General features: G+C 36.4%; 1 protein-coding gene across 9 annotated transcripts in view; it reads right to left on the reverse strand.

Annotated features, from left to right (window-relative positions):
- Window positions 1-27,605, reverse strand: part of KLHL5 (kelch like family member 5) — a 65,436-nt gene that overhangs the window by 7,926 nt on the left and 29,905 nt on the right. For 4 of the 9 annotated variants that reach the window (XM_069791681.1, XM_069791701.1, XM_069791709.1 and 1 more), the window contains 7 exons: window positions 25,157-25,339; window positions 17,292-17,428; window positions 16,635-16,831; window positions 7,735-7,947; window positions 3,491-3,677; window positions 2,361-2,585; window positions 1,904-2,066 (listed from right to left, as the gene is read on the reverse strand). In XM_069791681.1, coding sequence (XP_069647782.1) covers window positions 1,904-2,066; window positions 2,361-2,585; window positions 3,491-3,677; window positions 7,735-7,947; window positions 16,635-16,831; window positions 17,292-17,428; window positions 25,157-25,299 — 1,265 coding nt within the window. In that variant the 5' untranslated portion in view covers window positions 25,300-25,339. Of the gene's footprint in view, window positions 1-1,903; window positions 2,067-2,360; window positions 2,586-3,490; window positions 3,678-7,734; window positions 7,948-16,634; window positions 16,832-17,291; window positions 17,429-25,156; window positions 25,343-27,605 lie in introns of all 9 variants that reach the window. The other 5 variants (XM_069791673.1, XM_069791663.1, XM_069791690.1 and 2 more) reach the window with 2 other exon arrangements.

Below are 27,605 nucleotides of genomic sequence, written 5' to 3' on the forward strand. Positions count from 1 at the left end.
TACTGTGGCTGATACTGCTCAATGTCTTCTTTAATTATCTGAAAGATGTAATGGAAATCAGCCTTAGTAAGTTTACTGATAATATCAAATTAAGGGCAGCTGCTGATATGCTGGAGGGCTTGGTTGCTACTCAGAGAGACCTAGACAGGCTGGAAAAATGGGCTAACTGTCATCTCGTGAAGTTCAGCAAAGGCAAATGCAAAGTTCTGTACCTGGGATGGCATATTACCATGCAATAGTACAAGCTGGGAGCTGACAGGAGAGGAGGCAGCTTTGGAAAAATAGACTTTGAAGCCCTGGCAGACAACGAGTCAGCAGTATGCCCTTGAAGTAACGACAGCTGATCCCTTTTATTCAGTACCTACAAGACTGCTTCTGGATACTGTGTCCAGCTTTGGGCGCTCAGTACAAGGAAGATCTTGCCATACTGGAGCAAGTCCAGCTGATGGTCACTAAGACGATGAGGGAGCTAGAACACATGACATATGAGGAGAGGCCGAAAGCACTGTCTTTGTGCAGTCTTAAGAATTCTTGAGACAGCTAACGAGGCATCTACTGCTGTCTTCACCTAATGGGAGGTTATATAGAAGACAGATAATTCTCAAGAGGTATGCAGTGAAAGAAGGAAGAACAAGAGGCAAGTTCAAACATGGGAAATTTCAACTGGATATTAGAAGAAAAATGTTCAGTACAATGGTGGTCAAACATCAGCACAGGTTGACCAGAGAGGCTATTGAATCTTCATCCTTGGAGATATTAAAAACTCAGATGTGACCTGAGCTACTTCAGTTAACTTTGAAACTAGATCCAGCTTTAAGGTTTGCCTTGCTTTGAGTTGGTGTTGGATCAGATGACTCTAGAGGTCCCTTCCAATCCAAATTATTCTGTGATTCTGTGATTCCAACTGATCTTTATTTTTATAACAGCTTGATTCAAGTACCACTTGTATTTGGGGATGCTATAGAACAATTACACTTAGTCCAAATGAAATCAATGAAAATCATTCAAAGTCTAGGAATTGTGGCCTACAAATAAAGACTGAAGGAGCTGGAGTTATTCAGTCCTGATGACAGAATACTGAGGGGACATGTGTCTTTAAATATGAAAGGCTGTTGCAAATAGTAAAGAAAAGATGCATTTTCCATGTTCACTTTGGATAGTGCAAACAATAATAATATAAATCAGCAACAAGTATTTAAGACTTCACATGAGGACAACTTCACAGATGTATTAGTAGTTAAGCAGACTCCTCAGGGAAGTTACAGAAACTTTACCACTGGAAGTTAAGAACAAAATCACTCTGGCTATGAGTGTTTTAGATATAATTGATTCAGGTTTGGGGTAGCAGAATGGATTAGGGAACAACTTGATGTCACTTCCAGCCATTTCCTGGGACTGCAACATAAAATACCTAGTTGTCTGAATATGCTTTGTATTAGGAATTAGTCATATTTTCACTGAAAAACAACGGTAGAAATTTCAGATATCACTCCAGATTAGATTCATTCTGCCAGAGCTTACTGTTCTGAGTTAATGCAGTATAACATGAGTACTCCTCCATGACTTCACAGTAATTTTGGAAGTTGATTGTTCAAACTATCACAGTAAGAGGAAATCACTGGAGTCTCAGTGAAAGAGAACAATTTGCTCCTTTCTGTATTACAGAGATGGTAACTACTTATTAGGCCATAGAGATGGTGTCTCATAAGCGATACTGAGGGACACTGTGATGCTGTGGGGAAACTTGCTTGACCAAATACAATATCTTTTCTGTGAATGAAGAAACTTTGTTCTTAAAGCTATCAACAGGTATCTATCAAGATAAATTATTAATAGTAATTTAGAATGGTCCTGTAATTACATTAAAATAATGAGATAGTAAACAGAAGTTGCCTTCACATACTTTCCATTTAATATTGCTACACCAACAGTGCTCCTTGGAGTTGACATACTGGCTACAAAGTTCCACTGACGAGCCTGTGGATCCCATCTTTCTACTGTATTCAGGTAGCTCCAGCCATCATGTCCTCCTACAGCATACATGGGACCTTCCAATACAGCTACTCCTAAAAAAAACAGATATGAAAAACAATCATTTCTGGATAAAAGGGAAAAAAGATCACATTTTCCTAGTGACAGTCCAGGGTGCACAACAAAATATTTAAAAACAAATAAAAAGAAAATTCCTTTTGGTAGCCAATGCTGGATATAGTCTGAAGGAGAAAAGACGTTCAATAAGCAGTTGGCATTAAAACAAAGTTTCCACCCCCCTAAACTTAATTTCTGAATGTTTTTTGACCTATCCTAAAACAGGTAAGCTTTTAAAAATATGCATTTAGCCTTCACAGAACACTACATACCAAGACCATGACGATGAGTGGACATAGGTGGCATTACACTCCAAGTTTTTGTTCTAGGGTTGTAGCACTCCACAGTATTTAATGTTTTCAGTCCATCTCTGCCACCAACAACATACAATTTATCATCTAAGACTGCAACTCCAAACTGTAATCTTCGTCCATTCATGTTTGCAACAGGAGTCCACATGTTAGTACGAAGTTCATACTTTTCAATGCTTGTAGCTCCTGAATGACAACATATGCAAGTTATAAAAAAAAAAAAAAGTCTGAATTATTAGGCGTTTTTATTTCAGCAGTATGTTGATCCCACAAGACAGCATGACATCCTGCAGCATGTTTTTAATTCTATGCATACAAATAGTCTTTTTTGACTTCCTCAGGAATTAAGTGCACCATTATAAAGATGGACTTTCTCAGTGCTTTTCAAGACAAAAAACCAGGATCTCTAACTGCTTTGCAGAATCAAGCCTTTAGAAATAGAAATGTTAGGAATATAAAACAACTCTTGTGAAATGCAATTATATATTGAAATCAACTGTTTTGTAATATTAGAAAAAAAATCTGAAGCTATGTGACATGAAGTACTAAAAGTGCTAACTTTAAAACAACAAGTAAAAGAAAACACTTTCTCTGCCATAACTTTCCTAACTTGCCAGATTCCTTCTAACAACCATTAAACAGTATAGAAGTGTCTATAAAAAAGGAAATCCAAGTAAGTCTAACATAACCATTTAACAATTAGTCAAAAAGCATATTTTTGGGTTGTTGGTTTTTTTTTTTTTTTAATGCATGTGCAGGTCACCTTTGTGCCCTTCCTGTCATTTTCTTCCTTTTCCACTCAAGTAAGTAAAGATTAGTTTTCACTCAGTTCAACATTTCACTTCAGAAATCAGATATTCCCTTGATAATTTCAAATCAATAACAACTCTAGCTTCTAGAATGTTTACAGTATTATCAAAGCTACATAGTTTTTTTTTAACCTAATAAACTGTGTACATTTAAGACGTTTCATGTTCTATACTGCAGAATCTTTGAATTCTAGAATTAACATGTTGTAAAAACATCTACCAAACGTTTCTTTTAAAAAGAACCAAAACAGCTCATCAACTAATCATTATATAAGCCAATACCTTTTGTTGCATCCATTCCTCCAACTGCAAACAACACACCCACTGTAGATTTTCTAGGTTTGGTGCGAGGACTTTGCAACATAGGTCGTCTCTCTGGCAACAGATGGTACTTCATTGCTTCCATAATGAGTTTTTGACATTCAATGTCATCCCTAAAGAGTGCATTATTTTCCATATCTGCCAGAAACTGTGAAGAAGAAAAAAAGTTAAACAAGCTGTATTGATATAAACCACATGAAGAATAAAAACAAAGATTACAAGAAAACATTTTATCTCAAGGCTTCCACTGCCTGATTTAAAATCTATGTATTTTCAAAATGGTCATATAAAGAACACTATGGTAAAGATAAACTTGTAATAAACAAAACATTCACATTTTAAGCTAAGCTATTAAGTACAAAAAAACAGGAAGGCTATCTGATCTTAATGGATGATTTAAGTTTAATGGTCCAAAGGAAGAAAATAAAATCTGGTGTTCCAGCACCACTACAGGTATGTTCAAGGAAATGGAATCAGGGTCTGGGTATGTAAATCAGTTTAACCTCATGCTCTTACTCCCAAATCCACTCAACCCAGAGGTCTGGAAAAGCTATTTCAGGCACAGGCTGAATATTTTAATACATATTCTACTCCTCACTCTGACAGTGACCCCGATCACAGTATATCAATTAATACTTTGTTAAAAAATTTAAGATCAAGGATGCAAGCAAAATTTGACAAGTGTTAAATTTTAAATATGACTTAAATAATATCAAGTTAAATAAAGACTACTAATAAAAGTTAAGTTTAAAGATTCTGGAGTCTTTTGTACTCCACGTTTGTCAGACTGCAGGAAAAATACATTAGTAGGTTGAGTGTCCCAACTATAATTATTAGAAGTCTAGACAACTGGCATTTTTCTGAGCTGCAAGACATAGCCTGAGTAACAGAGAAAAAAAAGCAAGTGAAGTGCCCCATTGGAATCTGGACAGCTGTCAGAACAATGAGAAAAAGGCAAATGCCTCTGAACTGCAATCACAAAATCCAAACACTTTGTGAGTATTAGAAATGTAAGTCCAGAAACCAGAATGAGATATCATTGTTGAGCTGTTGACAGCCAACCAATAACAGGTACAAAATGGCTGTGAAATTAGTAATCAGGAGTACTAAAGGGACTCATTATAAAATAGTTGTGCATAATATGGTGTGCATCTCCCTGGCTTAGAGCTGCCTTAGGACTGCAAAGTGGCAAATATGACATCTACGGTTCCAGAAGAAACACAGGTTAAGTACAGGCTGCTAAGCCTGAACATCTCTGTATCAGGCCAACCAACAGAAACTATGACAGAAAACATAATTAACATACAGAGAGAATTAAAAAAAAACCAACCCCCCCCCCAAAAAAACCCAAAAACTTTCAAAGCTCTTCACCAGCAACTATTCAGAAAACTGAGCCTGACTTTTGCAGTATTTCTGTAATTGGCTGATGTTCTGATTATATTTAAAATAGCAAATTAAAACATTCTCATGTAAATTAGCAGAGGTAACTTAATTTTCATTCTTTACTTTCAGGACTTCCCATTGTTTCTTCTCGTGACTCAGAGCACCACTTACCATTTGTATCACTTCACAGGGACACTTTCTGATTATAAAATAGTAAACTAAAGGCCGTCTTTTAACTGCCAGCATGCAACGCTATAAAATTGCACACAGTTAAAAAAAATAATAAAAAATAATTAAAAAAATCAATTAATTACTACTGTCCTAAATTGGACGTTGTCATAGTTGCATGCATGAAAATTAAGGCTTGTACACAACATGACCAGTTCAGAGCTCCAATATACTTTTCTGATAGACAAGCAACATTTAATATTGGAAGCAACACCATGTGTGTATATATGAGTTTTGCAACAAGATGTGACCTACATTTTCTCCAGTTTCTAACTCGCCCAACCTGGATTTTTCTCATAGCAGAGTCTCAATCTCTGAAAGCAACTTAATCTCAGTTAAAAAGAAATACCATCTAAGATTGGTTTAGTACTCAAAAAACCTGCAGGCTCTTGAAACTAAATCTACTGTATTACAATTTTCTGTAAATATTCTTCACTCAAAGAACTTGGAATGGGCTTACTTAAATGAAAACCAATTTTTTCCAAGTTTTATTATTTGCATAGCTCCTTGTACTACAAGCATTTATAACTGAGCAGTTACAAATGATGTGTTAGCATGAAATTATAGACATTGGAAACCTGATGAAGAGAAGGGTAGCGCAGATACTTAAGTACGAAGAATTCTGTCTAAAAGGAAGCTGAACCATCTTATAACTCAGAAATTGCTTAATCATCTTTTTCGTTAATTTATCAGAGATAGAATACTTCCCACCTTACAGCTTAAGAAGCTGACAAATATTCATCTTTAGCCTTTGTAAGAGCAAAAAGAGACTTACAAATATTTAGGACACTGCTTGCATTAACCAAAGAGATGACAGAATGCTATGTACAAAGAGATGCATAAAAACACAACCAATAAAATTGACAATTCATTAGAATTTTTTCTTCCAGTGCTACAGTTTCACAGTATTTCCCAAGTTGTTTTTTTTTTTTTAAAGTGTATGAACCTAATATTCTTTGCATCTCTGCTTGCAACGTTATTGATTTCAGTAAGTTGTTCAATTTTCTAATTTCATTTCTTTCAAATAGCTTTAACCCTTCAACCGTAAAATTGGAAACCTTTTCATTAGGTTATGTTTGCTGTCAGATTGCCTAATGCCATGTGATCATGAAGCAAAACATGATTCTGAAAACAGTAAGACTGTTCTGGGCACTTCAAACCAATTTACTCAATGCACTAATTGTCGCCATATTAAAATCACAGCTTTAACACTTTAATTTGTTGAAGAAAAATATTGTAGTTGAAATATATCTATGGAGAAGACATGAAAATTTAAAGGTAAAAATAATAAATGAAATATGATATTGCTTTTGTGTTTCATGCTGCTATTTTCCTAATCAGTTACCGAGTGGACATAATTTGATTTTGGTACATATTTTCTGGGATAAATTCTGTACTTTCAGTTTCTAAAGATGTTTCAATTACAGTCAATTAAGGAAAACAGCAGTGGTTACTTAGTTAGCAATTAATTAAACACTCAATGAAAGAATTATTTTCTCCAGGTCAACTGGCTTACATTGTATTATGTTTCTAGAAAAAGTGAATTACAAAGTCAAGGCCACAACTGAGAAAATCCTGCCATTTCACATATATAATAATCAGTATGGAAATATTAACACTAAAATGCTTGCTAGTGAATCTTACTATCCAGCAAGAGGATACCAGATTAGAGTAATACACAGAATGCTGTGTATGTGATTTATCACTATGAATGAATGGAACTCGGTTTTTGTTCTGTTAGTGAATTCTACTTATTACTCGGGTTCCATAAAAATCCTGTTTTCTTCATTTAATAGAGATAATTCTCATTAAACAAACTGAAAACTGTAAAGCAAAATCCTTTGACTGTATAGTAAGTGTTAAATATTACTAATGAAGGTTCAGCAAGGAAGGCCAGCACAAAAGGGGAAGGGGCAGGGTGGAAAATCAAACCTAGTTTAAATGCATGCTATCAGATAATTAAAACAATGCTACACATGACACTAACAAAAGTGGTCATTCCTACAAGACTAGGAAAACTGGAATTCACAACAGTTTGAACAAACTGAGCTCAAGTCTTCCTCAACATTGTGTGTAAATGTCCAAGAAGGAGAAAAAGTATTGATTGGTAAAAAAAAAAAGTACCCAAAGATGGTTTACCAAGAGTTAATAGAAGAAAAATCACTCCAAATAATTTATTCAAATTGTACTTCCTAAATCTCAAGGATAGCTATAATTATATGAAGGAAATGTAATGATCCAAATAAACTGTGCAAGTTCCATAAAGAAGAAATTTAAAAAGGACACACCTTCTAGTGACAAACATATCCTTGATAAGCATTTTTCTAGGTAACAGAAGTGATTTTTTCCTAGCAGCTCTACCCCTTCTTGTGTTCTGACTGATCTCAGATTAAGATCAGAATATGCTGCAGTTCACAAACAGACACAAACTATCATGCCTATACAACATGCTAAGTCTTTATTTGCAGCTCTAAGAATCCAAATCATTAAGAATCCTGAAGCTTTTAGGATTTGTCACTATCAATATATCGATGCTGTAGATATTACGCCCACTGTAACCATGGTATAAACTAGAGAGGAACTGAACAATTTACTTGTGGAGCAAGCAGAGGCAGTCTAATGTAAGCCAGGAGTTTACTGAGATCTTTCCTTCTCTGTTCCAAATCATGTCGAACCCACGTAAGTAGTGCATTCAGTATAGTTTCTTCATTAGGAATATTCATGTCATCACTTGCTAAAAGCTTTGCAATTTCAGTGGCTGGCAATAATAGAAATTCCTGGTTTCTAATTACTTCCATGAAGTTTTCCTGAAAAAGAAAAGTATTTTTAATACAGGTGACATCATACTTTGAAGACATTTTATGGACTCCTACTATGTCTTCCCCTCTTTTCCTTCCCTTCATCCCATCTCTCAGTTGTGCCAGTAAATACCACAGAAGAACTGACTTGGGAGGAAAAAAAAAAAAGTAAAATAAAAATGTACTGAGTTATTTTGACCCTGATCATTTCCCCAACTGTATCATTCAGTCCCACACACAAATGTGCTGAAACAACTGAGGGGGAAGTGTATGGACAGAAATGAGCAATGGGTTGTGGGGGTTACTATCTTGGCACTGCAAATTGAAGAAATACTTTCTGAAGTATAGTTAAAAAAAAAAAAAAAGGTGCAGTTTGTTCCTGTTGACAATGTAGAACACAATGTAAGATGCTTTGTCAAGCAGAGAGCGCAACATGCTACAGCTACTGGGCGCATCTAACTGTTTTCATTACTGCCAGATTAAACTATGGCCTTAAGTTTTCAGAGGAAATAAACAACACTAACAAGTTTATTGTTGATTTTAAGTGGATTATTTTAAGTTTATTTTACTATTTTATAGGTTTTACACAGCTGATCTGATTGACTGGGGAGCAAAACATACAAAGAATCCACAATATTGTACACACCTTGCTTTATTAACAATATTTACTTTGATAGGATTCAATTTCCTAACTTTCATCCTGTCATTTTCAGCAACAAATCCTTACTTCAAAATAGGAATGTCACAATATGTAACATTTCCAATATTGATATCCTACTACCTCATAACACTAGGACTTGCAGAATATTCTGTAAGGATTCTCATGAACTTAGAAACAGCAGAAAAGTATGTAGAAACACAATCAGCACTATGAACTTACAGTGAGAAAACTGAATGTAATGTAAAAGGGTGAGATCACATCTATCCTCTCTCCCCATTTACATGTTTACAAGGCAGCAAAGGAAAGAAAAGTAAAAGCAGTCTATGAATCACAACATATTCTTATATTTTGGTAGCTCAAAACCCAGTTAACCTCATACTCCAAACTGAGAGTAACTTAATGACAATAGAACAGTATCACAATCAATTTAGTAAACACACTGTTGATTGCTACACAGCTAGCCAACAGGATGGTGGTTTTGCTCTGCCATCACATGTACCTCCAAAACATCTGGAGGATAAAGTGCATTAGATCTACAGACAGGGAAGTCTAACTGAGCCTAATATCAAAATTAGCCTTACTTAATATCTTGTTTAATAATTTAAAAAGAAAGAATTGCACATTAATGAAAAAACTCTGGATTAGAAGCATATACATGTTGGAAAAAAAAATATAGGATTTTTAGGTCAAAAAAACAGGGAGAAACTTGGGAGCAGAAGCAGGACCTGCACTGCAAAACAGGTACAAATTTAGCATATAAAATGGCAACAAAAACACACAGTACAGTTTGGCATGGCATGTGCAAAGGACATCATGACAACAAAGCAAGAAAGGTAACACTTCTTCCTTTTTATTGCTTAGTCTAATCATTTCAAACCTCAGTACTCCAAAAATATTAACTAATTAAAGAATGCTGAGCAAAGAGGAAAAAACTAATAAGGAGTAAACCAGTCCACCTCACATGAAAGCCACACATACGTAAAATAGCTACAAGATGCCTAAGGGGAAGGATCAAAGTGACTCCACTCCATAGGTAACTCTGGAGTTGAGATCAGGAAAAGAATTGAAAGTGTTATCTGTTAACTGTATTCCTTCCTGGATAGAATTTGGAAAGGAAAATTTTACATTTAATATCTGAAAAGCTTTCCTACTAGAGAGATCCAATTGGCTACACAAAAGTAGTGCTTCCAAGTGAAAACTGTAGTAGATTAGAAGGTAGATAGAACTGTCTTTTCCTCTTTATTTCGTTTAACTCCCTGTATTACAAAATGAAAGTTAGGAAAATGAGCAAATACAGGAATTAAAAACAGTGAAAGGACCATACCAATATTCAGTAACGCTACACATGCACTGTTATTTATTTTACTCTGATATCAAATGCTTGGGAGTAAAATTGAAGCTGAGAAACCATCAAAATTATTTCCAGAGTTTAAACATGCAGTTCACAAAATTCCACTGTGTTCATTTTTTCCACTGCTGTTTCTTGGTTGATTCTCTGTCCTAGAGAGTATGCAAGCTGGAGCTGTGCTTTTAGTTTTGCTGAATAAACAGGCAGTGAGCACTGACAAAGAGAAAAGCCAACACTTACTACCTTAAACTTTCCATATTGTCTATCCGGATCACAGGAAGAGCAAGGGGAAAGCACCTGCATGGAAAGTTTCCTTTGTCTCTGAAGGCAACGACAAGCTGGTCTTGCGTAAGTCAGTCAGGGATCCTCTTTGGAAAGCTTTTTTCCAACTGTATTTCATCACTTCAACAGCTGTTGTGTGTAAAAAGCCTGATTTTCCTTCTTGTTGCTTGCAGACAATGGCTTTCTGATGGGAACAAGTTCAACTTCCTCTTGCTCCCATTCTATTTTTAAAGCAGGGACTCCTTTTGAGCATAGTATCAAAGCATTCCACTGGGAATACAGCCACTCTTTGGCCTACGTCTGGGGTTTTTTATAATCAGAATCTGACAATTCCTCTTCCTCTACAGACAGAGATTCTGAAGACAAAAAGGAGGAGCCAGTGTATCTCCTAGCATTCTTAACCTCCTCATTAGCCTTTTCTTTCCTTCTTCTTATGGGAACTCTCTGTGGAAGAACAGGATATTTCAGAGAACAAACAGTCTGCAGTTTCAGTCCCTTGCTTTCTGGTCCTGAAAGTAAAAAAATAATTTCCCACCCCCAAAATTAGCTCCTCAAAGAGCTTGGAAGCTTTATCAACTGAGTAGCCTGAGGTTTAGGTATTAGCTAAAACAGGGACACACAGTCCCTGTGCTCAATGCTGTGAATTGGTCGTTCACATCATAACCTTAAATTCACCTGTCAGCAACTGCAGAGTGAATAATACTGATATTCTTAACCACAGGCCTGCCTTGGAGTTGATACAAAGCAAAAAAATATTAGGAGGACATAAAAGATAAGACATCATGATGCTTATTTCTAAGTGCTACTTAATCCCCACAGTGGGATCCAGTGAGATGGTTAAGTCTCCCTCTACACTGTGTCAGAAGGATTAGAACCTTGATCAGAACACCTGCAGGCTGAGAAGAACAGTACACTGAAGTGGCCCAACAGGCAGCTCTAACCACAGGGCTCTGTTTAAACTCTGAACCTCAGCAGCCAAAAAGCAAGAGGTGCTTGACTCACAGGATCTGAATGAGAACAGGGAATGCAATTTTGTCTACTGGCTGCTTCAGTCAGCTGGTCAACTGAGGTATGAATTCACTAAGAACTGAGCTATCTGACCTCCTGGTATTAATAGTCAGATAGATGTCAGATAGCTGCTACTTTACTTTTAGTCAGCTTTGCTGCATTAAGCGATAAACCAACCTAATGCTTTTGGTGCCAGGGTTTGTTTAGAGTACAACTATTGTAGCTTGACTCCTCTGCATAGTTTCTGGATTCCAAAAGAGGCTGGGCACTATGCAGAAACCTATTTAGTCTTGCCAAGGCAGTACTGAGCTATTGTGCTAGGCAGAACTTCGGAAACTTGAAAGGCAGAATTATCTTGGGTTTTCACCAGTGAAAAAAAGTAAATGAGTATTTTCCAAGTTAGTTGATTACTGAGCAGGATATTTTGGACTGCAATTTCAGGTGCAAGAATATAAAATCCTTATTTTAGGCACTAAGACAGTCTTTGGGTCTGGCCCTTTGTGGAGGAAAAAATACTGAAATCTCTCCCCTTTTCATATTCCTCCCTACCAAAAGAACAAACTGTTCTGGCTGTTGGAAGAAAAAAGACAAATTATGCCTCTTTGATTCTTCCTCCCAAATCATAAACTCCATAATGCAATGATTTTTTTGTTACCCAACACCTGCCTTGCAGGACAAAGCAAGTCTAAGTGTCCCACATCTGTTTTTCTGCAAAATTCCTAGCTTCTATGCTTGGCCTCAACCTGTCACTCTGTAGAATCACAGAATGGTTTGGGTTTGAAGGGACCTTAAAGATCACCTAGTTCCAACTCCCCTGCTATGGGCAGGGACACCTTCCACTAGACCAGGTTGCTCAAAGCCCCATCCAAGTTCCTGACCTTGAACACTTCCAGGGATAGGGCATCCACAACTTCTCTGGGCAACCTGTTCCAGCGTCTCATCACCCTCATCACAGAGTATTCCTTCCTTATGTCCAATCTAAATCTACCCTCTTTCAGTTTAAAACTGTTACCCCTTGTCCTATCGCTACAGGCCCTACTAAAAAGTCTGTCCCTATCTTTCTTAGGACCCCCCTTTAAGTACTGAAAGGCTGCAATAAGGTCTCCCTGGAGCCTTCTCTTCTCCAGGCTGAACAACCCCAACTCTCTCAGCCTTTCCTCATAGGAGAGGTGTTCCAGCCCTCCGATCATTTTCGTGGCCCTCCTCTGGGCCCACTCTAACAGGTCCATGTCTGTCTTCTGCTGGGACCCCAGAGCTGGATGCAGTACTCCAGGTGGGGTCTCACCAGAGCAGAGCAGAGGGGCAGAATCACCTCCCTTGACCTGCTGGCCACACTTCTTTTGATGCAGCCCAGGATACAGTTGCCTTTCTGGGCTGCAAACGCACATTGCCGGGTCATGTTGAGCTTCTCATCAGCTAACACCCCCAAGTCCTTCTCCTTAATCCACTCATTGCCCAGCCTGTATTTGTGCTTGGGATTGCCCGACCCATGTGCAGGACCTTGCACTTGGCCTTGTTGAACTGCATGAAGTTCACACGGGCCCACCTCTCAAGCCTGTCAAGGTCCCTCTGGATGGCATCCCTTCCCTCCTGCATTGTTGACTGCACCACACAGCTTGGTGTCATCAGCAAACTTACTGAGGTTGCACTCAATCCCACTGTCCCTGTCGCCGACAAAGATGTTAAAAAGTCCCAATACTGACCCCTGAGGAATGCCACTTGTCACTCCACTCAGACATCGAGCCATTGACAGTAACTCTTTTAAGTATCACCATCCAATGCCTTATCCACTGAGTGGTCCATCCATCAAATCCATGTCTCTCCAATTTAGAGACAAGGATGTCATGCGGGACAATGTCCTCTAAGTTTTTCTTCCTATAAACAGCCATTGGCTGTGCTCAGAAATCATGCAAACTCCAAGATTAGCTTTTTTTGAATCTTGTAGCATTATCACTGCTCGTGTACTTCCAAAGACTTCTGATGAAAATCAAAGTGGCTTTTCACTCTGCTTTAAGCATGGGAAGCTGAGCAACAAAGATTATAAAGTTATCTACACAGGGGTTGACTCAGGCACTATCATGTATAATGTTTAGAATGTCTGCTTTTTCTTTTTTGGTTGCAATTAAGAAAGTTAAAATGTAGCTATTAAAGAAGCTACTGACACCTAAGAACACCTCACTACTCACCATAGATACTTCATGTTCTGGAAATAACACAGGCTAGCTTTTCCTCATCTGAAAGTATTAACTTCCCTTTGGTTTGCTTTTTTTGTGGAAGAGGAGCTATCGGTTTTCATTCAAGGTATGCTATCAACTGTTTCAAACAAACAAGATGACAAAAGGGGTGTTTCTTTTGACTTTGTGAAGACAGCAAGAAAAATGCACAGAAAGCATCTTGTGCAAAAAGGCTTTACGAATTGAACAGATACATTACTAGCCAGCCTAATAAAATTCCTAAATTTATAACTGTATGACCCCATTACTATATATAAACTACAGCAAAACAGGATAACCTTTGTACAAAAGATACCTTTACCCAGACACATCTCATGATTCTGTCAACTGTACTTTAAAACCCTGATGCATAAGAGTCAGAGCTGCTCTTTATGCAGCATTAAATCCACTACTGATCACTTCAGTTTATTTCATGTTTCACTTCATGCATCCTGAGGATTTTTCAAGCTTTAGTTTGCCATGTCAAAAATTGACCTGTTTTGATGATAACCTTAAAAATTATTCTCCTCTGAAAAAACAACTTATCAACTGTCAACACAGTAAGCAATAAAGTAATGCAACACTTAAGTCGTTTTAGCATAACATACACTTACATCTTTAATATGAAGCGCAGCATTCAAATAATTTTTTTTTTTAAATCACACTGTACTATGTGATTAAAATCATGCCATAAAATCATGCTAATGCTTTCCAATGACACTAATGAACATTATTTAGACAGAGCAGGTCTATTAGCAGAGGTAGGCCTACTGGGATAACTTACTGATTGGTCCTTCAGTTTAACCAAATGCTCAATTAATCTGAATTTCTAGTCTTCATGTAAAGAACTATTTTAATGTAGCATGTAAGATGATTATCAAATTGTAGCATGTGTCATATAAACCTTTAAAACTAAGAAGTTGTTTTAATTGCAGAAAAGCAGCTATATGGCAATCTGTTTTTTTTCTGTCAAAGGAAAACTCATAGAAAGTAATGTATATAAATTAAATTTTAAGTATTTTATACTATTCATTACCTTCTACTTCAAGTGCTTTAAAAGAACCAAAATTACACGGAAAAGCCAGAAGTATATACCATACTCAGTATAATCCTCCATTGTTCTATGCTGCCCACTGCAGCATAAAAATAGTTCATTGTTTTAACAAACAGAATTTCCAGGTACTACAGGTGCGCTTAACCTTTATGCTCTAATACTTCCTAATGGAAAGAGCATCAAGTGGCTAGCACTTACTACTGTTGAACATTTTCCTTTTTCAAACAGCTTTTAAACAAATGAAATTACTTGGGGATTTATTTTAATTGAAGATTCAATTGGACTATACATTTCTATGCAGTTTCCATAGCAACATTCATTTCAAACTAAAGAAGCTGCTTCTCTATTACTCATTATTACTAAAATTCAATTTCATGTCTCTGTTGGAACTAAACAACATTAAAAGAGGCCTTGGGAAGAATCCATCTAGCACAACTAATTAGTTTTGAAAATAGCTTTTTTAAAATCCACCTAATTTAAATTTCATCCATGTCAAAGCCTTAAAAGCAACTTTGCCACTGACGCAAACAATGGCCAAAAGGTATACAACTATTTTCCTGTGGTCTGAACAAAAAAAAAGATAGATGCTGTAAAAGAACGGCTTTTAGAAAGTTCACAGCCCCTTTCCACTGCAAGTCACGAATTGCCAGTCAAAATAGTAAGCCTATAATCCCTAACATTCATCTTTAAAGATGCACTGGTCTAACATTTATTACCATTCTGATCTTGGCTGTCCACTTACAAGGGACATGACAATAGCACAGACCAAAATATACACTTATTCTGAAAAAGAACAAATAGGTCAGAGGAAGGAGGTTCTCTTTTTGTGTACTTTTTGTATCGCTGTCTTGCTCAACTTTAATTCTAATACTCCTCAAAGGCATAAGCAACATTTATCTTTACTGTTTCATCTGTCTACCTAATTGCAGTCTCCTTGTTTTTGTTTGAGCAATAATGAAGATCAAGAATAGAAACATGTAAGTTACAATCTGCACACTATTTATTGACCTGTTTTGGTAAATTTCAGCATACATATGATTTTAAATACATCAGAGATCCACTCACTAACAACAGTGTATCATATAAAAAAAAAAAGAGCTATTAAACTTATACATACTAAACTACTTTAAGCCAAGAAGAAATAATTTACAATAAAGTTTTTAAACCAACAAAAACTAAGGCGGCAAGAGGAAAAGCCATGGATTTCTAATACTAATTACAAGACAGAAATGACACCTCTTGGATCTAAGCCAATAGTGTAACAGTAATGCAATGCTATGCCACACAAGCAAATTAAGTACTGTCTTCATTCCCACATCTCTTATGCAGTATCTACACGCCCTCATTCAGGTCCCAAGAGCTTACATAGGCAAAATTTCATCAAGTAGAGAGAAAAATGCCTCACAAAACTGCAAAGAACAGATGAACTGACGCCTCAGAGATAATTCTCCTGCCTCCTGTTGCTGATAACATTACTAAAATATGCTCGTGAGAAGCAAAAGAACATTTTACATTAAAATAAAAGGATGACTATTAAGAAGATGAAGTTTAATTAAGTTGGCAGGTCAGTCTTTCTATAAATTAACTCTCAAAATATCATTGGCAAATTTGTATTTAGTCACATATTGCCTAGCCTAGGATTAAATTGTTTGATACCATCCTGACATCCCATTACTAAGAAATTAAGGATACTGCAGACTCTATATTGATGAATGCCCACATTCATACCGCAAGTATAACTTAGAACCTGGTTACTCCAGCTTACTACAGTTCTACAGTTTCATTTAGTAATGTGTTATTTTGGACTAGGTGATGGCAGCTTGCCCACTGTCAAGTTTGTAGTTTTTGACTTGACAGAAATAAGAACAAGTTTTTGAATGATTTTATTAAATGCATATCACTCAATCCCTTTACTGTTACAGGGAACCATTAATGCTTGCCTATTTCCTTCCAACTCTAAACCAGCAACTTTATAGTTATTTTGTCATTCCTCACTATGGGGACATATGTGCATTCTTGCTTGGAAAGTGATCAAGGCTTTCTGGGGGAAAAACATTAGTATTTCATTCAGGAAAACATTCTGTATTTTCCTTACTAAATAAAGCAAATGATACTTAAATAACAACATACCATAGTGTAATTGTGAGCCACCTTGTGCAAGTCAGTGCAACCCTGCGCATCAGCAAAAGATCGGATTCCAAGGCAATTGGATGGATGAAGCTGCTTCATTAGGAATTTACAGCATGCTTCTACAACCTGAGAGAGCTGAAGAAGGCAAGCTGTAGACAACAGGCATTCAATGTTATCTTCTTTTAATTCAAGGCGACCTAGTAACATTAAAAAGGAGATCACATTAGTTTTCTCTTATCATTTGTTCAATTCCCTAAAACTCAGAGGCAACAGAATTATTTACAGATTATATGACAATATAAGGCTTAGCAAACATCACGCCCAGCAACAGATAACCAGCTTTTCAAAATTAGTACCTATAATGATGTAAGGAAAGGGAATCCTAATAAGATTCCTTTTTTTGTCAGTCATGATACATTTAAAATATTCAAAATCATTAACATGGTTTGTTAACTAACTGAGTATGGTATTATCAGAGAAACTACATCCTATCAGGTCGCCTCAGGTAATGGCAATGATGATTTCTTCTTATTTATTTATGAGGAATTAAACAGTGTGAATAATAATTTCTAAAGAGCATTTGAAATCTAGTAATGGAATATAATGCTCAAAGGAGGACAATTCTTCAGATGAAATTCCCATTTTCATTCCGATTACCTGTATATGCATACTGAACCAGAGCCCACAATGCATTCGGCTCCACACCTTCCATCTTGATTTCTTCCTGTCTTGCTTCCCTTACGTCATTAGTGAACATTGCCGCAAAGTAGTCCGAAACAGAGGAGAGAACCAATCTGAGTATATTGTGCAAGAGAAAAGGAGACACAAAGAGGAAAAGAAAAAAAATTAGTCAACCTGATGTTTGTTAATTTATGATTCATTACTTTGCCCTTTGAAGAAACACTGTACTGAGAAAAACATTTTAAAATTGACAAACTGCTCCATGCTCTAGTTCCCCTCTATGAATAATGAAGTACTGTTACTGAATCTACATTTGCTGCTGAAGTAAATTAATTACCCTTTCAAAGCTCAATGACTTTTAATAGCCAACACAGAAACAACCCACAAAAAATACATAAATTGGAAATGGAATATAAAAATACATTATGGAAATTAAAAAAAAAAAAAGAATTGATTTCCATTTATATTATGTCAGTTACTTTTTTAAACATGAAAGAATGACTTACTAGTCCTTTTCAAAGTGCTTTAAAATGCTTTTAACTCTTGGTGCACACATAAGCATTCATTTACTAATACTGATAACAGAACTGGGCACGGTAAACATGGAGATGGTACAGACAGAGTAATCTCTTTTGTGGGTATGTATTTAGCCTTCTGTTAACAATTCTGAGTATTTTAAGATGCTGAGTAAGTAAACATGTTAGTGCACAGCAGACGTTTCTTTGGATTACTGAGAGTGAAACACTGAGTACATGTAACAATGCCACTCCACAAAGTGTGCAAGAATTTTGATGTCTCAGTATGTGTTCACAGGACTAAGGTGAAAGAGAAAGGAAACCATGTGGAGTAGGAACCTTCAGCCCATAGTTCTGTTGTATGAAACCTACCATAACTATTCATGAGGTCTGCTGGCCTCTTCCCTAAGAGACCTCCAGGAACAGCCTTGTGGTTTGGATCAATTTTTGTGCTGCAGCAGTTCACTGTTGCCTTGCTTACAGGGAATTCAAATATAAATACACTTGCATATGTACTGAGCTATACAAACTGCAAGCCCAAGAATCAAGCCTACTGCAAATACACTACACAGTCCATCTGCACACATTCAATGAATCTAACACTTCACGAAACATCAGTTTATTCTGTGCTGACTCATTATATTGGCTTCATTAAGATGACAGAGGTCAGGAACCACAAAACAAGAGTAAAATTAATTGAAAATGTGAGCACCAGTGCTTAGGAGTAAGCCTAAACATACGTTAATGGTGAGGATTTGCAGGTACATACACAAAGTCATGAACTACAAAGAACTGTCTCTTAGTTAATTAACTGCAAAGTAATAAACTGTTGACTAATTTCAACTACTTTTTTCTTGCCAATTTTCTGACCATTGACCATTTGGTCAGGCCTACAATAAAGTAACCCTTTTTTTCTGGTTGCTGAGGCAACAGAGTTGGGTTAAGAGCATACAGGGAAAAGATTAATTTTATTTTAACATCTTGTATGATGGAAGTTTTGTAATAAGAAATAAAGTTCCGTTCTTTTAAGGAACATACTGTTCTTGAAGTAAGAGATTAATTCTGTGGCTGACTTGCTGAGAAAAATCAGAACATTCTGCCAAGATAGCGCCCAGGCATCGCTTCTAGACTTTTTAACCTCAGGTTTAATGACACCTGCATTTGAATGAAAATACTGTCTCCTACAGATCTATAGAAGTTTAGTGAAATTAGAGAGTACCTTCATGTAAAGCATCAAGGGAGAGTTTCTGCAACTGCTTTTGATGCTAGAATGAGATGACAAGATCAGATTTGTATGTACAAAATAGGAGTTCTCATTGGAAGGGACACATTTGAAAAAACCAAGTAGCTCTGCAGGTCCAGTACAGAATGAAAAAAGAAAAGCAAAACAAACAAAATATTCACCTCAGGCAATACTGACTTGAACTTCTACACAAGGAACAGAGCTTGAAAAAGAGAGGTCTCTGTGAGGGGAAACAACCTAAAACCTATTCTTAACACAGTTTTGGGATTGGTTCTCCCAACAGTGCAGCTGGTATAGTTAGAAAATGGCTGGACTGTACATATCGTAGCAACAACTGTTGAAGAAATGCCAAATAACAGCCTGAGGCTCCAGACAAACACCTTCTACCAGCTGTTTGATATCAGCAAATTTCTCCCTGTAATTTCCAGTCTCAAAGTCCTCTTAAAGATATTATTAGAAATTCAAAATGCAATCCATTTACTATTTTTGCAAACTTTTGTTCGGATTCATGAGAATTCACAGTGTTAAGTGCTTTCCAGAGAGTGACTTGCCTATGCTGAAACAGGATGTGCAGCCCAGGAGTAGATTAATACAAGTAATATGCCAAAGCATAAATTATACTGGTAAAAATTTTGTAATAATTTTAGGCAAGAAGCATGTTCACAATGAAAAGCCTTAGAACAGGTATCCACCCTTTTCTCTTAATTCAACTAATTTAGAAAAAAAGTTCTTTCAAAGAAAGGAGATTAAAAGATACAGTGACAATGCATCAAGGTAGCACAATGGAAAACAAATGCACAGTTTCAGCTAACTAGCATTTTGTTGTCCTATGTTTTTCCCACTAGTCAATAAAATCAATTACTACTTTACTCATGCCATTTGACACCCACTTGTTCATTGATCTTTTAATCTCATAGCTAGTAACTGATTTTCCTTTCAACCTTTTTTTGGACTGTCTGAAATTAAACTGCATTCCTCCATACAGATTATACAATATGAAGCAGCTAATACCTTCATATAACTGAAGAATCCACAGAAGACTTTCCCCATCCATATTTGACATTTTTCCAAAAAAGCTCTAAAAGAGCTACGTGACAAGGATAATTTTTCAAAAGAAAATCTGTGCAGTGACTATAAAAACTACACTTATATTCACGATCTCCTTGTTAAATAGAGCCATCATGGCTCTGTTAGTACTTAACATAGAGAATCTCTTTGTGTTGTTTATTAATCATTAAAATTAACATATTCATCCATACCAAGAGCTCACTGGGAGCTACTGTTGGTACAAAATACTGCCTTTCCTCAGTTTAGAAACTGAAGAAAGCTATGGGTTTTGTATTCTGAGTTTGCAGTCTTTTTTTTTCCCCTACGAGTAATACTTCTTTCATAACTGGCTCAACTAAAATGCTTACGAATGCAGTATATATTGACATTAGAGAGGCCTCTTAAAAAAAAAATCAACAAAAAACCTTAATACAGTTGGCATTGTATTGTTTGACATATTTACTCTCTTACCTGATAACCAGCTACTGCCAAAAACTCAATTCTGCATAGATAAGACTACAAGAATTTGGCTACTAAATAATATGCAGTAGGTTGGCTGCTCTTTTTCAGTTCACAGGAAAAGGAACACATGAATACCAGAATTTTTCATCTGGGAGATCATAAGATGTCTGAACAATTAATCTCTCTGGAAAAACACTCAACAGCTATGGGCTAAATCCTGACAAAATCTGGGTGTTTCAGTACATCTCCCTGTTCTTGCAGGAGGCTCCAATGCTACTGATGTCTTTAATGTCTGTGGTTTGTACTGATCCAAAAATAGAAAGATACACCATGACGGCTTAACTTACTTTGAAGAGTTTTCTACTGAGAGCCAGTAAAACATGTGTAAGCAGGGTGGCACACCTAAATTAAATTGTACTTGTTGGAATTGCCACAAGCTGCATCATCTAGACAGTTTTCTAGGTCTTCAAAGCATTTATTACATAAAATGATGATAGCTGTCAAACCTAGCAATTTACAGATTTAGTATCTCCCAACCTGATTCACCTGACAGAATGAAGTGAAGCTTCTTAACATCTTAAAGATGAAAGGGACACTTCCTAGGAAACTCCTTGTTTGTGGCTCTGTAACAGCTGAAAATAGTCCTAGGGAACTCATTAATAGTATTCACTGAAGTTGTAAGGTGATACTGAATAGTTCATGCATCTTAGTACGAAGCACCTCATACACTGGTGGCTTGAGCTCATTTCCATTCCTGACAACAAAACATGTCAGTAATAAAAAGAATATATGAAAGTAGTACTACCCCACAGTATTAATATATCTGTATTTATTTAAATTAATTTTTTAAAAGCAAGCTATACCTAAAAATACATGCAGTATGTTTATGTTAAAATGATTTCCAGTTATAGCTCTCTTCCAGGGAAATCAAACCTTTCAAAATTTGTTTGCTGCTTCTGACACTGAAACGATGATTACAATAAACCATTTAGTAAAATTTTTCAAAACAATCACACTGTTAGTAGCAATAGTACCTTTTTAACAAAGCTATCACAGAACTGCTTTTTTTATTCACTTTGACTTTTTAGAAAGACACTTTGTGCTAAAATTTTTATAAACACATAGCTAAAAAAAAAAAAAAAAAAAAAGGCTCCAGTGAAGGATTTACAAACTAAGGTAATGCAGACTGTGAAAGAAAGGAAGTATTATTAAGCTATATGGAAAAGAAGTACAAAGATAAATAAGCCTCAAGATAAAAAAATGTCTGCAAACCAGGATTTGTGCTCTTCCAAACAAACTTCCTAACCCCTAGAGTACATAAGCTTCCATTTGCCTTCTTTCCTTCAGTTCCATGTCTTCTGTATTTCCATCTTTCAGTGTCAGCAGGAAGAAAGAAAATGGCTCTGCACAGATTTTCAGATTGCTGGTTAAAGGACACAGAACAGGCTTTAAATCCCCTCTGGCCAGGAATTTATGCAGACCTCCCTTTTCTTATGTGAATGTTCTGATCAGCAGGTTAGTACAAAACAAAACAAACTTTTATTATGGATATAGCAGTTAGCTGAATGTAATAAATAGGAACATAATAAATGACTTAAGACATCTGAAATTGCAGTGGACACAGAAAAAGCACCCAATATGAAAAACTTAATTAAATTAAAAGTCTGGCAAAATTTCTTTATGGAACTACAGGCTAAGGGAGTGGGAATATAATGCATTTTTTTCCCTTGTGGAGAACTCTCCCCTTTCCTACTTGCTTCTTGATCTCCCAAATAAGTTCCTAGCTATAATTTCAGCACAGAATGAGAAGATAAGTAGTCTTAGAATAATAGAGAATGTCATATTCAGAAAAATCATGACTACATGTGATACTCTTATTTGTAGTAGACTCATAGCCTGAATTCTTTGAATAGATACAAACTAAAACCCTTCAGAATTTTACAGTAATATATTACCTGTGTTTACTACTATTGCAGGCACCAAACTCACTGCTCTTTTCTCTAAAAACATACATCATACACCTCAGAACATTTAAGTATCATCACAAGAAGAAACTGAGAATTAAGAAAAAAATACAGGAACCTTTAAAAATATCATGTTCAAACCAGAAAATCTGAAAACTCCTCTCTATATAGGAGCATGATTGACAATAATTATGAAAAATGTTCTTTCTTACCAATTTTATGTGACCACATATTAAGAAAAATCCTTATATCTTTAAGAAAAAAAAAGGGAAAAAAAAGCTGTCCAGTGCAAGTGAACTTTCTATTTTCTTACACATCTTAGAATGCCAAGCCATTAACCTAATATCTATTTAATACATCTTTTGTTGCTTAATATGTCTTAAGATAAAATAATCACTAGTGTTCTGAAATAGACACTGACTGCTCCAGCTGGCAGTCAATACTAAAAGTCAGAACTTAGATGCAGGCAGTAAAAAATCCTACAATTTTTTTTTCTTATAATATAGGCTACTACAAGTACATAAAGCCAGTCTTCTTACTGAATTTCTATAAAACCCTGAACCAAATTTAAGATTTCCATCTTTATCTTTCCCACTATGGAAAAGTTCGATTTTCAGTGAGGTACTTTGGACATACTGAGATGAAGACTGTAGTTATTGCTACGTTTCTCTGTGAAAACAAAACAGTAAGAGAAAGAACTACTGTGCAAAAGGCAAAGCTTCCTTCTAAGTTGCTCCAATATTATAAAGTGAACTCAGGATAATCATAAGCCTCCCACCTCCTGCTACAAGCACAAGGTGTGCTTCTTTGGCCTTAACTTTCATGCATGTTTAAAACACAATATACTAACTACAGCAAGATGTTTCTCCTCCTAAGAAGAGAATACCAGAGCAAATAACAGGTGGTAGCATATGCCTAATGCACTACAGAAATAGATTCAGTAACAGAAACTGGAGGAGCAAAGTCAGTCTCTAAATAAATGAAGAAACAGGTATGAACCACATTAAAGAACTTCTTAGCATGTTGTCTTTCTGTTTACTTCGTTGCAAAAAAAAAAAAAAAAAAATCTTCCAATCCTTACAAGATTCACAGCTGTCCTCTGCACCCTTTCTACACTTTTAAACTATTACATAAACCATACTCCAGGACTGTATACTGCAAAGGTGCCACCTTGGCGACATAAGAAAGTAAAATTACTTCCTTATTATAATTACTATTTTTCCTGTTTGCAGCACCCTAAAGCTCTTGGACTTCTAAATTACTTCAGCAGGTGCAAATCCACTAGGGGTGTGTGCATTCCCTGTTTTCATCTGATTCAGTCTTTCCACAGGGACAACACAGTTTTGCGACTAATTTGAACAAACTGAAGACCAATCTTAAGCAACTCTGTAGCCACAGGGAAAGCCAAATCATCTTGCTCACCCTATTGTCTCTCCAAAAAAGATTCATCATCATCATCCACAGCTATGTGGCTATAAGTGTTTACAAATGAATTCAGGTCAGGGGTTGGGTGGAGAACAGGACCACCCATTTTAGCAGTAACTGCACTAAGATTTGCTTAAATCAACTTGGAAAAATCAGGGATAGTCTTGACTGTTTAAATATGAAGTTTCTTAAAATGAAGTCTCTAAGAGCAATAGCAAGTTATGGTATAACTGCCTCCCTGCTCCTCAAATCAGTCCCCATCCTCATGCTATCACTGCCTCAGTTGTGTCAGCACAACGGTGTGGATGGTATCTGAATAAAAGCAGAGATCTGGCTTTTTAAGAAAAATACCAAACCCAAACCAGCAACCTCTTCCCATCTTTTTATTACTATTACAGTATTAAGCTGTAGTTTCACTGTGGGGGTAGGAATGAGCAATGGAAAATAGGAATGCTTTAGGCTGCTCTTTCTGTTGTAGACCTAATCTTATGAAACCACAGCTTAATTATACCTAGGTTCCTATTCGAACTATTAATACTGTGCACTAAATACTGTAACATCCTTCAGTTATTCATACTTTTATTTCACAATATTTGGTATTTTCCTAGCTTTTAAGTGGCATGCTATATGATTTGTTAATTACACAGATTACAATTAGGGTAATGTTTGATCTATTTTAGCCCTCTAACACTTACTGTCAGTGTTTAGTAGTCTACTATCAAAGGACTCTTCTTACTATGGGAGCAAAAAAACGTTATGCAGACGGAAGACTATCCTTACTGCTAATTATGACTCCAACAACTTAATTGTTAGTACAAAGAAGAAATCAAATCTAAGAAAATTTTTTTACGTCATTCTGTGGTACAGAAACCACTACTACTTATAATATTCTGAGGGTGCATTTGGGACTTTTGGGGCTTTTATTTTGTTATGCAAGTATCTTACTATATACTTAAAGACAAAAAGTAGAACGTGAAAACATCACAATTATTTTTGATGCTGTATCGCACACAACAGACAGAAATTACCTTTTAGTTTCCAAATAAATGTTAAAAAACATAAGCATGTTTAAAGTATTCTAAATTGTTAAAGATGTTCTGACTTTTTTTAAACAAAACACAGGACACACTTTGAAGGTGCATTTGTAAACAAATGCGAAGTTACTTCAAATTATAATAAACTTACCTGTGAGCTGGAATTCTACGATCACCAGCAACTAACACCACATCACATAGCTGTTTGTGTCTAAGATAATTCTCCATCTTTTTAAAAGTTTGTTCAGCGTGGTTGAGAGCCTGAAAAAATTCATCTGAGGTACAGGGCTCCATAGTTTGACAAGGTGATAAGGTATGACTGCTGTTGGAAGTTCTGCTGAAGACAATAACAGAAATCTTAGTTCACACAATATTGAGGTACAACAATTCTATCTACAGATGATAAAAAAAAAATCACATGTGATTTTAAACTTGACAGACATGATTTAATATATATTCCCTTGCTATTTTATTTCTCTTCATATTAATACTTCCTCTCTTCCTCCAAACCTAATCTAAATCCTTGTGAAAAAGGTAGGATCATTTAATGTTGTACTCTTCAACTAGCAGACAGACAAAGATCAGTTCAGTAATCATATCTATAGTGTTGTCAGATGGTTAAGGAAGAACAGACATCTACTAAGACCCTGCAAACTGAAAAAGCAATGGAAGGATGCAATAAGGAATCAAGCCTCTCCCTGCCACATATGTTAAAGTTTTACTTCACATGTATGTTAAAGTCTTGCTTCACACTTAGCTTAAGGTGGCTAGAACAAAACTCAGCATACATGGAGACAGTAGAAGAGTGTGGGCATGCAGGAGAAAAAACCATCAAGAAACACATCAATGTACCACCACTCCTACTGCATGAAGCCTTATGTGTTTGAAATGAGATCTAGCACAGTAGAAGCCAACACAGGGGAAAAGCAAAGGTGGACGGAGAGAAAAATTATTCCTGTCTGTACGCACAGCAGCTTGGGAGAAAAGAGGAACAGAGAAAACTTAAAAGGAATGCATGGGCCTAAGACAAAGGAGATGAATCCTAATTATGTACACTGAGGGAAGCACCTTTTCTTGCTCACAGTTCTTTGACTACTACTTACTTTTCCACAATGCAGACAACTTATAAAATACTCTGGACCTACCATAATATTTGGAAGGACACAGATTCACAAGATCTGCATCCAGACCCCTGCTTTCACAAAGATGTCATGAATTCAGGCAGCATGCTCAGGCCTAAATCCACCAAGAGACTTAGCTCAGTCCTTAGCCTAGAATAGTCATTTCAAGACAGAGTTCCTCAAAATCAAAGTCTAAATTTTCAGCAGAAAATGTTCTGTAAAGGTTTTATTTTTTTGTTTAGGGTTTTCTTTTGTTTATGTTTTTTTGCATGTGCCCAGAGAGCTTAAAAAGGCCAAACAATTTGGCACTTAATTAAAACCTAAATCTAGTAATGGATCAGAAATGAGGTACCTGCCTACCTACTTCCTTTGGAGGACTTTATCTTAAATGTGCTCTCTGAAGCTGTGGTTAGGCATTTATTTAAGCTGGGTCAACTTCTCACCCCCCATGAGTCACTTGTTCTGCTCCATCACTGGCCCTCTGACAAGCTGGAACAAGCATTCTTTGTGGCAATTGTGGAAACTGAATCAAGGAACTGGTATGTGAAAATGTAACCATAAAAAAACCCCATTATGTTGGCAAAACTGGGTGGCATTGTCACAGTGAATGAGCAAGAAGTACTCAGGGAAAGCAAGTCTTCCACCAGCAACCCTGCAAAAGAAACAGAAGTGGAAAGAACAGGGTGCTGGTCAACAAGAAATGCTTAGGAAATTCTTGTTCCCTATCACAATTTATCACATCCTCAACTGTGTTGATACAGGTTGGGGTTTTTTTTTTTGGTTGAACCATATTTTAACCCAGATTCCTCAAATTAACCCCATTAATAATGATAAAAAAAACCTTTCTAAGCCAGCACCTTGCTGGACCACACTCTCAGTAGAGTTATTGCTAGCCCCAAGACTGCACATGGGTACATTCTGCACAGAACTCAGTGGCAGTCACCACTCTTGTTCACTAAGGAAAAATAACTGTAGTGGTGTCTGTTTTCCACTACCCGCGATAAAGCACTTATTCAGGACACAGCAGAGATGAGCTTAGTTCTTCCCCTCACCTGAAGAAGTTCAGCCCTATTCCTGTCCTCTAGTCAGTAGCTTACAAACCATTTTCCATAAGGAAGAAAAAGGAGAAGGAAAGAAAGATTAAGCTTCAGTGGTCCTTAAAGAGAACATGAAAGAGACAGTCTAACAGCTGAGGCACTTGCAAAAAAGGAAAGATACAGCTTCAAGGGCTATTTATGCCTAATACCCAATAACTGGTTATTAAAAATTCAAATCTCTTTCCTTCCCCAAACTATTTTACTAATCAGTTTCCCAGTTCGGTTTGCTACAGCCATGACAGCTTGGGAGAACACACAAGCAAGGGAAGGACAGAGAAAGGGAAGGACCTGCTTTTCTCTCTGCCAGCAGTAGCACTGAAATGCCTTCCAAAATTCTTGGCCTACATCCCTTCCACCTAGAAAGAAGAAACCTAGGTATCCA

The sequence above is a fragment of the Haliaeetus albicilla genome, chromosome 1 (assembly GCF_947461875.1).
Source record: "Haliaeetus albicilla chromosome 1, bHalAlb1.1, whole genome shotgun sequence".
NCBI classification, from domain to species: domain Eukaryota; kingdom Metazoa; phylum Chordata; class Aves; order Accipitriformes; family Accipitridae; genus Haliaeetus; species Haliaeetus albicilla.